Raw genomic sequence first — 14,865 nt, 5'->3', positions numbered from 1 at the left:
CATAGCAGAACCCAGTTCTGATCCTGCAGCATTAAATATCAAATCCATATATAGATTATTGTGCACCACACCCACCCGTGCATCAAAATTGTTCATAAATTCTTTACCATGAAACATCTAATTCTGATAATCACTTATAGAACTCTTTATGTATAGGTGATGTCTAATGCCATGAAGTTCTACAAATCGATTGCTCTTACAAATCTTGCAGTGACACCTAATCCGACCTGTGGGATCCATTGTACTGATACTTATCGTTGCAAATTCAATAAAACTTTCAACATCATCCATATATTCAAGTGATACCTTATTGTCAACTATTCTACGATACATTCATTCATGGTTTGTAATCATTTTGTCGTATGATTTTACAAATATTATCCTAACCAGTTAAAAGAGAATCATCAGAATGCCATAATGAAGAAAATATCAAATTTATGCATTCGTGGTAGATGTAATGATTTGATATCACACACACACACACACACACATATATATCATACAATCACAAGAACTATGTTGCATGCATCAATAATTTATTATTTTCATGTGCAAACTATTCATAACAGGATACATTCATTTGAAATATGTTTTCATGATGCAATTTCACATGAAAGTCATAATCAAATTGAAAGTAACTTTATACAAGTATGGATACAATCACATCAAACATTGCAATATATTCAAATCATTCATATCAAAACAATGTCAAATATGTATCTGCAGCAAATACACTCCAATATCTCGCTAACTACTACCATGACTAACATGAAATCCAGACTCTAAAAATAAGAACACTTCTATTTTCATACATTAAAATCATGCTCAGCATGATCTTCGAACTCCATCAAAACACTCCTAGATATCTGCAACTAAGTGAGTGTGTGAACAAAAAAGTGTTGCATCCAAGAAATTAAATAACCTGTGATGCACATGCATCACTTACTCACCACGGGTATTTTACTCGATTTGCATTGCTTTTTGTTACTTATTTACCACGGGTGACGGGGCACAAGCGGGATCCGTTGAGAAATTTGTAAGAGACATTGTGTTAAAATAAAGTTTATTACCCGATAACAAGGTGGGTGATGCCCCCTGTTGGAAATGAGCCCGAACAACGAGACACGACCCTCTGGTGAAAATTTTCTCGGCAGGTGGATCCACTCCCCGCAGGGCAAAATTTCCTCCCAGGAGGATTTGCCACCTGTCGGGCAAAAAAGGCAAGGGGCAGGGGGCTTTGCCTCTTGTCGATATCGGATAGGGGGGATCCTGTCGACAAAGTCAAGAGGACAGGGGGCCTTTGCCGACAAAGTCAAGAGGACAGAGGGAGCCCCGTCGACATTCAAAAGGACAGGGGTGAAGCCCCCTGTCATGCTAGAGAAAAAGAGGATAGAGGCGGAGCCCCCTGTCCTGCCGAAGAGATCAAGGCCAAGGGGATGGTCTGTCAGAGGCGATCAGACCCTCTGCCAGCCTCCGTCGACTACACAAGGGTGGGGAGTGCCTGGTAGAGGTTGTCGAGCCTTTGTTGACCCTCTGGCAATCATAGGGGGAAGGGGGTGGCTATACCATAGGGGAAAGGGGAATGGATACCTGCGGACGAGGCTCGTCGAAAAAATCCAGAGGGGGAGCAACGAGAGAGAGAACGAGACAGGGAAAGAAAGGTTGATGGGCTGGCCAACGGAGGTCGACGGGCGTCGGATGGGCGGGCGATGGGAGGTCGCCTGGCGGTGGGCGGGCGACGGCAGAACGATGGTCGACGGGCGGGCGACAGGAGGCAGGCGGGCGGTGATCGGGCGATTGATAAAACAGAAAGGGAAAAGGGGCTCGCAATAGGGATTTACGGAAAATTTAGCGATGGATTAGCGACGGCAAAAATTCATCGCAAACGTCGTCGCAAATGTGCGACTAAGTAGCGACAGAAAATTTGTAATGCTGAGCCATCACAAAGTTACGATGAAATTTGAGACAGAATTTTGTTGTCGCTAATTCACGACGAATTCTCAATGGAATATTTTCTATCGCTAAGTCCTCAAATAATTCGAATGTTAGCGACACATAGTTTTCTCTAGCTAATCTGTCGCAAATTGGCCAAATTTCATAAGATTCATCTACTTGAAAGTGAAATCCTCTCTTTTTTAATTTTTGATCTATTAGTAACTTGTTCCAAAGAATCAACCATTTAGTCAATGAACGTCTTATCGGAAGAGCGTTATCCCAAAGAGCCTTATCTGGTAATCATGATACTGATGAGGGACTGAGCATATTGTAACATGAAGCCATTGTAAATTCTCCATTATTAGATTGCTTCCATCTGACTCTATCCTTCTCATGTGTGAGCTCTACTCTTTATAGGATTTGCATCAAATTTAACCGTTGATTTAGAACATTCGCAGAAAGGTTTCTTCTCAGCTCAATATTTCAACAATCATTAGGTCCCCAAAAGAAGCTCACAGGACCTTGCTTGTCACTCGCCATCCAGTATAGAGCTTTATAATTCTCTTGAAGAATATATCCTCAAACCACAGGTCTTTTCTAAAAGATGTATACTCCCCATTGCCTATTTTAAGCTAGATTGCCTATAGAAAATCACAAAGCAATTTAATCCAACCTTTACAGATTCCTGAACCATTACTTTTTTTGTTGTTGGGCCCCACAACTGAATGACTTATATATGCTTCCGGCTTAAGGAGCATAAATTCATTATTTTTAGTATTGTGATTGCTCTTCTTTCTGAGAAACCAATATCATTTTCATCATTGTAGTACCATCAGGCATGCATGGAATGCATGTACATTCATGAATAATATTGAGGTTTATAACAAACTTTGTTGTGCGATAATACACCATTTTATGAGAAAAGCACGCAAACAAAGATAATCACCTTCACAAGCAAGATACTGGATTTGGTTTAAATGACTAGTGCATATTGAATGAATTATCAGATAAATTAAGACCTGACATACCCATTCGTCTTTTGGTTCTGTCAAGAGAGATGATAGGAGGTACAAACTCTGATGGACAAGTTGTTAACAACTATACTTCTCGAGTGACGATGGCTCGGCATCCCCAGTCATTGAAGTTAGGAGACTGGGCTACCAAATATTATTATACATGTTAGATCTTATTGATTTCTACTGAAGTTCGAATGTATCCATAGTTTACAAGTGACCTATGGGGAATTCTCTCCCGACCATTATACCATCCCCTTTATAGCAGATTCAATTAGTTGTCTAGGGTATCATAATACATTGAATAATAAACCTCCGAATGGTCTTAATTTTTTTTTACGTTTTGTCTTATAAGTATTTATAAGTGGATAATTATTTAAACAAGATTATGATGCTCACTCTGCTTTTTTCAAAACCGAATTGTTATGAAATATGATAATGCATATGTTAGTCTTGTTCTCTTGTTTGATATTGTTGCACTTACCAGACTTTCATGAGTCTGAACCATTTTATATAATACAGGCAGCGAATAGACAGATGTTGCAGTTGATGGTGCGATAATGCGATAATATCAAGAATTCACTCTCTCTGTTGTTAGCTTCTTAACATGTTTTGTAATTTTGTATAATAAATTTTGTATAAACTCTTTCTATCTAAAACCTTGTTTTGAATCTTCATGGTTTTGAATGAATGTGTGAAAATTCAGATCCAAATCTAAGACATTTGGGGTCTCAATTTAGTGTATGGAAAATTTACCTATAATCCACCTAAGGTTCGCCGATTTGTTCTTTTCAAACATTGTCTTTCGTTGAACTATCATTTTTAACTCTGAAAAATGATTGATTGTTAAAATTTTAATTTTTTACTAAAATTTATAAGTTCGGGATTTTGGGGCATTATATTTACCTTTGCATCAAACGAAGGACGGTCAGAACTTGCAGCAATGTCCCTATGAGTTTAAAGAAGGATTTTGCGTAATCCAAGTTCCATCTTTTCAACGTACAAATTTGTTTATCAACACTTTAAAATAGATTGGCATTGCATTATCAAGAGATTTACAACACATATTTGTGAATGTCAAACACACATTTGTGAATGTATGTCCAAACTTTATGTGAGTTTTTTGTTAAAGGAGGTTCACATGGTATCTACACGAAGATTGTGATGTTTGTAAATATGTGACGTGAACCTAAAACAAAAAAACTTTTAAAGGTAAGAATATTCACATCATATTTGCAAATGTTAGACACATTTGCAGACGTAACTTTATATGAGTTTTTAGTTAAAAGAAGTTCACATGGTATCTGTGAGAAGGTCGTGACGATTGCAAATATGTGACACGAGCTTATCAAGCTTGAATTATAAAGCATGCGATAGTAAGAACACTCAAAACACATATTTGCGAAGGTCAGTTATAGATTTGCAGATGTGTGTCCTGACTTTAAGCGAGTCTTTAGTTAAAGGAGGTTCACATGTCATCTGCATGAATGATAAGATTGCCACAAATATATAAAGTAAACTTGTTGAGCATGAACTTTTAAATTCTAAAATATGTGCATTGGGCTTGTGAATCTCAGAAGATTTATACATTTAAGATGTGAATCTCATGTGTTGTGATTCAAGTTAACCATGCTTGTAAATACTTTATGAAAATTTTATCTGCTATGCAAAATGTTTGTGTGAATCTCTTTTTTATTGAGATGTTGTGACTTTCGAAGGACGTGTATATCTATCTCGTGAACATCAACATGTTCGCTTGTGTGAATGGTAAAATATCCTAAAAAAGTTGAAAATCAGAATTTTGGACATGATTTTTTTTAGCAAATTGAGAGACATTTATGAATTCATGCCATTTTATAAAGACAATATGATCATTTTTTGATTTAAATACCTGTCATAGGTACCCAACCTACTCAACAATCAACTCGCAATCAAGTAACCGATTTAACCAAGTTTTGTCATTCTCGCCAACACTTGATCTTCTCTTGTTTTATCTCATCACAGACCTCATTTACTAATGTTATCTTTCAGTGGGACACACTGATTTTGTGACTTTCTTATCTAACTTCAAAAAAATGTTAAAATAACAATTTCATGTGAAATAAATATGGTTTCATTTGTTGTGTGAATATAAATCATGTAAGAAATTATTTTCTCTTCCCCATGTCAAACTAAAAGTTCCAATTTTCTCCTCCAAACAAAGGAAGACAGGCTTTACACCCAGTTTGTTATCCATATTCCCTTTTTTACTTTTCCAACTTCACCTACAATGTTATGTTGTCCATTTTACATGAATAGGGTGTCAATGGATCAGGTTTGACCTAGACCCAATCCCTACTAAACTATATAGGATCAGAGTTTGGTGATAAATAAGGTCAAATTATAATCTAGGCCAGACCCAAAGGATCCTATTAATAAATAGAGTTGGGCATAGTTTGTGAATTTTCATACGAGACCCGCATGCCTGACCTCAGTTCCAATTATGATTTGTGAATTTTTAATATAAAAAATAAAAAATATCATTTTACTAGGTGTGGACTGGGTCTAGTTCATGTAATACCTATATAACCCGAGTATGATTTTTCTTATGGTGGGCCCAATTGAACTCGAGTCCATACCTGATATTAGAACCTCAAAGTCAGATCCAAGTTCGGACCCACCTCAGTCTGAACTAGATCGGACCCACTGGCAGACATATATAGGGAGGTAAAAGCACTAGTGATTGAAGCCCATCTTTGTTGTCTTAAACCCTAAAAGGTGATAAAAAATCTTTCTTAGTTTTCCTAACAACTAAAACATTCACTATTTTATAGAAAATGCTTGTTTCGATCAAATATTCTATATTACTGAATTCAGTGTTTGGCTTGTTTTGGGACTAAAAGTTATTGGAGAAGAAACAAAAATGTATATTGCATGGTTTTTGTTTTGGGCTTTATTTTTATGACCAAGTTGGGGTTTTAAAGTCCCATGGATCTGGTTTTTTAACTCGATGGCTTGATTTTGAAAATGGATCATCTTGGGAAGATAGTGCGAACCAAGAGACATTTTTCCTCCTTTGTCGAACAAGTATCAATCTTGTCATGAATGCTAGTTTCGAGATTTCTAAAGGGTGTTTTAAAGTTTCATTTGATAAAATACATTTTAAAGAATATTTTTTGAAGCTTTTTGGCATTTTCGAGTTTTCTTTAAATGAAAAATGGTTTTTATCAAACATTGACCCATGAAATAACAACTTCAACCAATTCCAACCAAATGTAAAGGTCTCTAGCTTTCTAACAAGTCAAAAATCACTTCTATCCGATATGTGAAGAGTTCTAGCAAAAACATATTTTTGGCCTAAAAAATAACTTATTCATAAAGTAGACCCCAATTTGAGAGTAATTTGACAATTCAAATTGTGTAATTTGGTTAGACTATAAGAATGATTGTAAACAAGGATGTTATCTTTTTAAAAAAATACCGTACTTTATGAAAAAATGATGCATTTCTAAAAATGCCCTACAATTTACCAAATCTATTGAGTGAACAATTTTACAGGTTCTTGTTTTTTTATTTTTGCACATCTTGATGCTAAAATAATACACTCATGAAACTTGTCAATAAAATCACATATGAGGTTGTGATATTCCAAAAACATTTGTGAAACTTATGACGAGGTTCGCGTGATCACTTGCCAAAGTTATAAAATTTCCTTAAGTCTGCTAATTGCAAAATTGCAAGCGAGTATTGTAAGGCACATTGCAAACATCCTTTCAAGTGTACCGAAAGTTTGCACCTTGAAAATTTTTGAACTTGTATGACACGATGTATTGCAAAATTTTGAAATATTTGTAAAAGTCCGATAGTGTGAAATTTCGTATTTGAATCACCCGTATTGTGAAATTACTTTTGCTTGCAAAATTCTGTCCCATTTAAACGATGCTTCACTTCTCAACCCCTTTTGTTTGCATTCAGATGCCCCATTATAGCACATTTGTTGATAAGAGTCCTTCGTAACCAAAGCCCAAAACGTTTAAACTACAATTATGGTAGAAGTGCAACATATAAAAAGCATAATGAAATGAATGAAAAAGGATGAGAGTGTGTGTGAGGTTTTTTGATAGTGGATGTAGATTCACATTGATCAGAACCACATTATTTGATGTATTTTTGTGTGTTTTTCGTGGGGGTGTTTGAATCTTTTAATGTCAACAGTATGTTTGGGTCAGATATTTGATTAAACCAAACCTGGTCATATTAAGTGATCACATCATAATTAATAATAAAATGTAAATCCAATTAAGTAGATTCATAGTTAACAGATTATTGAACATTCAAAAAGTAAAGCGCAAATAGGGCACCAGCTAGGAAATACCAAAATACAGTCAGATACTTGGGGTGTCATTCTTGAACCTTCAAGGAGTGATAACAAATGGCAGAGACAAGGGATCTTGACTTGACTTCCCTAAGCCCAAGCCAACCCTTGTTGACTTAAAAAGTTACTTGAGCCAATTGTCTATCTCTGTCAAATGGGCCCTTGAGTTTTTGTAAAAAGACTAATAAAAATAAAAACCAGTTCTGAGTCTTTGATAAGGTGCCACAAAATCATCAAACAGTCCTGGGTTCACATCTTGTGGGCCCTTATGATATGAAAATTTTCTTGCATCAAAATGGCTTCCCATGGGCTGCTAAACCCATCAGCTGGGGAGAAGCCAACAGGTCATGAAGATCCTACCGAAATCTCAACGACAGGGCAAAAGAGGATAAGGTCAGGGGCACCCCTATCTGTAATACGTCAGAAGTCATATTGATGTTGTTCGTTCTTGTGATGGACGGCATCCCAAACACCACGACACTTAGACTGGTCGCACAACATTTTTCAGAGCAATTGATTCCCTAAGTGGATGGTAATGCTCTGTTTGGGAGCCGACCATCCACAATGATTTGGCTTTAAAAGTGCAGTTGATGGTGGCTGCGCAACTTTAAAAGTCTTCAATGGTTGGCTTGGTGTCTGGTTCTTTTGTTTCTTTGTGCAAAGTCTTTTATCAAGTTCACGTATGGACCCAAATTAATAAAGTACAAGTTTAATATGCACCACCCACCAATGAATTGATTCCCTTCCTTCTCCAACTCCTATTTAAACTCTCACTCACAGAGAGAGAGAGAGAGAGAGAGAGAGAGAGAGAGAGAGGGGGGGGGGGGGGTTCGTGGCTCAGTCATGGGGAAAGGGAAATTGTTCTCTCTTGTAGTTTTCTTTGTGCAATATTGGACTCTCTTGCTGTCCAAAGACGTGGGTCATCCACAACAACTGCGAGCCCAAGCTCAAGCACTTATCAATTTCAGGGACAGTCTCAAGTCTCACCATCCCAACCTGAATTCATGGTCCCTGCACATCAACTCTACCAATAGTGACCCATGTGGTAATTGGTTCGGTATAGTCTGCGATGATAATGGAAGGAGCGTCGTCCAGATCGATCTTCCAAACACAAATCTAACGGGTACGCTCCATTCCATTAACTTCTCAGCCTTCTTGACTCTCACAGGCTTCAATCTCAGCAGCAACAATCTTTTCGGGTCGATTCCAGAAGGGATTGGCAGCCTCTCCAGTCTCTCCTACCTCGACTTGTCTAATAACAACTTCTCTGGTGTCCTGCCACATTCTCTGGCCAACCTCACCCACATTTCTATTCTCCTAATGGCTAACAACATGATTGGTGGAGAGCTGCTTCCCACCTTTTTCACCAGCTGGAAAAATCTCACTGTCCTTCAACTAAGTGGCAATCAAATCACTGGAACAATCCCTGAGGAGATAGGAAACTTGAAGCGTCTCACTGATTTAGAGTTATATAGTAATTCTCTTTCTGGTCTAATACCTGCCTCTATAGGAAACTTGTCCAATCTTGTGACTTTGTACTTCTTTCGCAACAATTTGACTGGACTCATCCCTCCAGAAATAGGAAACTTGAATCGTCTCACAGATTTAAAGTTAGCTTTTAACTCTTTTACAGGTCTAATACCTGCCTCTATAGGAAACTTGTCCAATCTTGTGACTTTGTACTTCTATCACAACAATTTGACTGGACCCATCCCTCCAGAAATAGGAAACTTGAAGCGTCTCACTAATTTAATGTTATATAGTAATTCTCTTACTGGTCTAATACCAGCCTCCATAGGAAACTTATCCAATCTTGTGACTTTGTACCTTTATAACAACAATTTGACTGGACCCATCCCTCCAGAAATAGGAAACTTGGAGCGTCTCACTATTTTAACCTTATCCTTTAACTCTCTTACAGGTCTAATACCCGCTTCTATAGGAAATTTGTCCAATCTTCAGATATTACAGGTTTTTCACAACAATTTGACTGGACCCATCCCTCCAGAAATAGGAAATTTGAAGCGTCTCACTAATTTAGAGTTATCTGATAACTCTCTTACCGGTCTAATACCTGCCTCTATAGGAAACTTGTCCAATCTTGTGACTTTGGTCCTTCAACAAAATAGTTTAGATGGACCTATCCCCATTGAAATAGGAAACCTTTTGAACCTTCAAGATTTTCAATTAAGTAATAATCATCTGTCAGGATCCATACCATCAGAAATCTGCAATAGTGGGCTGCTATCTAGATTTATTGCTATGAACAACAAGTTTTCGGGGCTTGGACCCAGAGGCTTAACAAATTGCAAAAGCTTACAGAGGTTGAGATTGAATGGGAACCAAATCAGGTATAACATAACAGAAGCTTTTGGGGTGCTTCCAAGCTTAGCATATGTTGATTTGAATGACAACCAATTCTTTGGTGAGCTGTCAGCAGATTGGGGAGGATGTCACAATCTCACACACTTGAGTATCTCTAGCAATCATTTAACTGGTACCATTCCATCATCAATTGTGCATGTGGCACAACTACAGGAGCTACAACTTTCTTCCAATTTTTTGAATGGTGAAATTCCTACAGAAATAGGTGCATTGAAATTGCTATCTAAGCTGAACTTGGGCAACAACCGACTTTCTGAGAGAATACCACCTGAGATAGGAAGGTTAGTCATGCTACAATGGCTTGATTTGTCAATGAATAATCTTAGTGGAGACATACCACAACAACTTGGAAGTTGTGCCAACTTAATCAGTGTGAATCTGAGTCACAATGAGTTAAGTGGAACAATTCCATTTCAAATTGGGAATCTAGCATCTCTACAAATTTCATTAGACCTTAGCGGGAATGCACTTAGTGGACAAATACCCACACAACTCGGGAATCTAATAAAGCTGACGGACTTCAACCTCTCTCATAATAGACTCTCAGGTGTAATTCCCTCATCTTTGGATGGAATGGTCAGTTTGACGTCAGTTGATCTCTCGTATAATGACCTCGAAGGTCCTCTACCAAGCAACAAAGCGTTCTTGAAGGCTCCACCAGAGGCATTTGAAGGAAACCATGGTCTATGTGGAGAAGCCAAACAAGGCTTACCCGCTTGCAAGTCTTTCATAGACACGAATGATGGAAAGAAAGCAAGATTTCTTCGAGTGCTCAAGATAGTTCTTTTTTCTGTTGCAAGTGTACTTGTGCTTGTTTGCATTGGGATTTATGCCAAATGTTGTAGATCTCATGTTAAGAAAGAAGAAGGAAGCTACCCAAGAGAGAATAATGGTGGGGACTTGTTTTCGATATGGAGTTATGATGGAAGACTTGTTTATGAGGATATCATAAAGGCCACAGAGAATTTCGAGGACAAGTATATCATTGGAAGAGGAGGGTTTGGGACGGTTTACAGGGCAAACCTTGAAACAGGTCAAACTTTGGCGATTAAGAAAGTTGATCAATCTGAAGGAGATGATATGATCAATCATGAAAGTTTCATAAATGAGATCCGAACATTATTGGAAATTCGTCATCGGAATATAGTAAAGTTACATGGATTCTGTTGGCATGTTAGAAACAAGTTTTTGGTGTACGAGTACGTTGAAAGGGGAAGTTTGGCAAGCATGTTATGTTGTGATGAACGAGCTGTGGAATTAGACTGGGCTAAGAGAGTGAATATTATAAAAAGTGTCGCCCATGCCTTAGCCTACATGCACCATGATCACTTGGAACCAATCGTTCATCGTGACATCTCCAGCAACAACATTCTGCTCCACTCAGATTTTGAACCTTGCATATCTGATTTTGGAATTGCAAGGTTGTTGAAGACTGACACATCTCACAGGACCAGGCCTGCAGGAACCTATGGCTACATTGCACCAGGTATGTGTTTTAATATTATTTATTTACTTCAGCAAGGCTGATTAAAAAACACCTCCTATCACCGATTACACATACGCTGGACTTGGTTGGTGTATACCCAGGAGGTCCCTTGCCCACTCGGGTGTACACCTAGTTTGACCTTGCAGCAAGGAACACCCCTTATGGATTTCAATCTCATAAGAACAAGCTAAATCTGAATGAAACATTTATAAAGGATCATACAATTACAAAGATAGCAACCCCAGACTTTAAAAAAAAAAGTCAATTTCAAATCGAAGGCCACTTTAAACTCAAATGTGTTTTCGGTTCTCATTTAATACAATTTTCAACCTGCATGAGTCAACAAAAATCTTGTCTGAAAACCCTATTATTCCTTTCAATCCAAATGCATCACAATGAAATGAACAACTAATATCTCCAAGCAAATCTCCATTTCTTACCTTTTTTTTATATGATGAGCAATAACTGCCTTAAACTTTTAAGCCTACTTAGCTCATTGGAAGGGAAATGTCTGCACTCCCAAAATTGATGCACAATATTCTCCTCACTACACATACATAAGATACATCTACTTGGAAGGTGGAATCCTCTATGCTTTAATTTTTTATCTGTTAGTAACTTGTTTCAAAGAATCAACCGTCCTGTGAGTGAACGTCTTATCGAAAGAGTGTTATCCCAAAGAGAATTAGCTGATGGGGGATCGAGCATATTGTAACACGAAGCGATCGTAAATTCTCCATTATTAGACTGCCGACTCTGTCCTTTTCATGCGTGAGGTCTACTATTTACAAGATCTGCATCAAATTCAACCATTGATTTAGAACATCCATAGAAAGGTTTCTTCTCAGTTGAATATTTTAACCATCATTAGGTCTCCAAAAAAAGAGCTCACAGGACCTTGCTTGTCACTCGCCATCCAGTATAGAGCTTCATAATTCTCTTGAAGAATAACATCCTCAAACCATAGGTCTTAACAAAAAGATATAAGCCCCCCATTGCCTATTTTGAGCTGGATTGCCTGTAGGAAATCATCAAGTAATTTAATCCAACCCTTTCAGATTCCTGAACTACTACTCTTTTTGTTGTTGGGCCCCACAACTGACTGGGTATATGTAAGGGTGTCAACGGGTCGGGTTTGGTTTGGACCCAGGTGGAACCAGACTTGGACTAGATTTTCAGGTATGGTAACAGGTCTGAACCCAGCGGGTCTAATCGGGTCTACTATAAGAGAAACCATACTCGAACCTGATATGAACTACATAATATTTTTTATCATTTTTACATTGAAAAATTGCAGGTCTTAATCGGAACTTGGGTTAGGCCCAGGTTTGGTATAAAATTTCACAAACTATACCTGGGTCCATGTATTAATCGGATCATTGGGTCCAGACCCGAATCTTAATTGGGTCTTCTTATTTGTCACCATACCCGGACCCTATAGGGTTTGATCCATGTCGGGTCTGAGTAAACCCAACCCGTTGACACCCCTAGTATATGGGAAAGATGGAGGGTGCTCAGGCATCACAAATGTGCAGTGCCCCCCCATCCCCCGCCTCTTTTTATGGAAGGGGGCAACCACTGCACGACTCCCCTGGGTAAGTCAGAACACTTATAAAGTGTTCTGCCCCAAACACTGGATCTGGTCACACAGACTAAGAAAGCGAGCAGATCCAGTGATTGGGCTCGAGTATTTTGTCTAGAAAATCGATATTAATGTAGCAATTTGTTGTGTTTTGTGTTTTACATAGAAAATCGCTAATGCTGGTAGCAACTTTCTGTGTTTGCATTTTACACAGAAAATTGCTTTTACATTAGTGATTTTCTGTGTTTTGTGTGTCGGGCCTGATCACCTAAGCACGCCTCGACTAAACATGGTTCTAACCATTTAGCATTTACATGTAACAATAGCTGTAGGGTTTAAAACCCGTGTTTTCATATTGATAGCCATCATCAAAATGTAATTGAAGCATAAGTAATTTGATAAGAATGTATTGATTCATTAATCAAAGATGATGTTTGCTTTCGCAGAGATCGCATATACCATGCGCGTAACGGAGAAAAGTGATGTCTACAGCTTTGGGGTGGTGGCACTTGAGGTCTTAATGGGACAACATCCAGGGGAACTCATATCATCCATATTAAATCAACAAGAATTAAGGCTTGGAGATCTTTTGGATCAGCGCATTTTGCCCCCTGTTGGTGAAGTTGCAGAGAAAGTGACCCATGCAGCAACACTCGCGCTCATGTGCATACAAGTGAATCCAAAGACTCGGCCCACTATGCGTGATGTTTCACAGCAGCTTTCTGCGAAAAGTCCGCCACTACTACATGCTTGAGAGCCTTCATTTTCAATAAACTTGTGAACCAACCGTCCCAGTTCATGCTCATGTAGTTCCATTCTATTGCACAATACCATTGGGGTAGCCTGTTTTGTAGTTAGTGTTGGACATTGATCTTGCACTGTCCATGTCGATCTATCGTAGATATTTCTTTTGGACTACTTCACACTTTTCAAATACTATTATAGCTAGCAATCAACTCATATATGGGTAAATGAGCCAAGCTTGGCCTATTGAAGCAGCATAGCTTTTAGACAGCGCTATGATGAATTGGTCGTCTCAAGATGAAAGTGCTGGCAAATGAGCCAAGCTTAGGTATGCAAATGGGTCGGATCCAAGATGGGGTTTTTGTAATTTATGGTTGTTCTAATCTGAATCCGATTTGAATCCCCATGTATTTAGTTCTGAATCCAAATAGTTTGCATCTCTACAAGCTTGGAATGTTTATGTTATAGCCCAGCTCCAGTTCGTCATTAGCCAAGAGAAGACACCTCAACTCAAGCTCGTGATGAGCCAAGCCAAGGTGAGCCATGAGCATATCCCTACATGGAAGACAGTGAATCTGTAGAAATGAATGCTCTCTCTCTCTCTCTCTTGCATCCTCTGAAACAGGGTCGCCACTTATCTTACATGCTCTTATCACCGAAAATGGAGTTTAGGCTTTATCTTTTTTTTTTTTTTTTGGGGGGGGGGGGGGGGGGCATGCGAACTAGAACACAGGTTTATATGGCGAAAGTGAAAGTTTCTTGACAGTTTGACCCTCAATGTGCCTACTATTTTGAAAGGCAAATATTATTAAAAATATCAATCATCTATTGGAGCATCACTTACCTCAGGTTGCCCGCTTCCTCACCCTCTCTCCCTCTGTAAACAACCATGGTTGCCAGCCTCTTCTATTCAAACACGCCGGCAACCATGGCTGACGGCTTTCTCATTTCAAATACGCCGGCTCTCAAAAAACAAAAAGACAACAGGAAAAAAGAAAACAGGAGGAGGGTTTACCTCTGGTGGCCGTCGACGGCACTCGGGCGGCTTCCTCCCTCTCCCTTGCTCTTTCAAACTCTCTCTCAATCTCATTGTTCAGTGAGACAAGGAAACTCATCATGAGGGCTATTTATAGAGCCCTCATGGTGGGTGAGGATAAGCCTCACCCTCCCCATAATGGGGGGTGAGGTTTATCCTCATCCCCCCGCAGATGAGAAGAGAAAGTGGTTCCTTAAACGTTTTCCCCAATCTCATCTTTTTTTTTTTTTTTAAGTTATCTTCCCCACCAGACTGCTTTGGGTGGCTTTTACAGAGGCCCGCTGATTTCATGACTTTCTTATCTATCCTCCAAATGTTAAAATAATGATT

General features: G+C 38.6%; 1 protein-coding gene and 1 long non-coding RNA gene across 2 annotated transcripts in view; one reads left to right on the top strand and one right to left on the bottom strand.

Moving 5' to 3' along the window:
* LOC149814395 (uncharacterized) overlaps nucleotides 1–14,865 on the bottom strand; it is a 202,812-nt gene that overhangs the window by 20,386 nt on the left and 167,561 nt on the right. The window lies entirely within an intron of this gene.
* On the top strand, nucleotides 8,146–13,558 carry LOC149814399 (uncharacterized). The gene is made up of 2 exons (XM_089989840.1): nucleotides 8,146–11,173; nucleotides 13,202–13,558. Exons 1-2 carry the CDS (start codon nucleotides 8,146–8,148, stop codon nucleotides 13,507–13,509), a joined length of 3,336 nt encoding a protein of 1,111 aa, XP_089845966.1. The 3' UTR covers nucleotides 13,510–13,558.

Source organism: Nuphar pumila, chromosome 15, assembly GCF_984573655.1.
Source record: "Nuphar pumila chromosome 15, dmNupPumi1.hap1.1, whole genome shotgun sequence".
NCBI lineage: Eukaryota > Viridiplantae > Streptophyta > Magnoliopsida > Nymphaeales > Nymphaeaceae > Nuphar > Nuphar pumila.
This window is presented reverse-complemented; position numbering and strand designations above follow the sequence as displayed.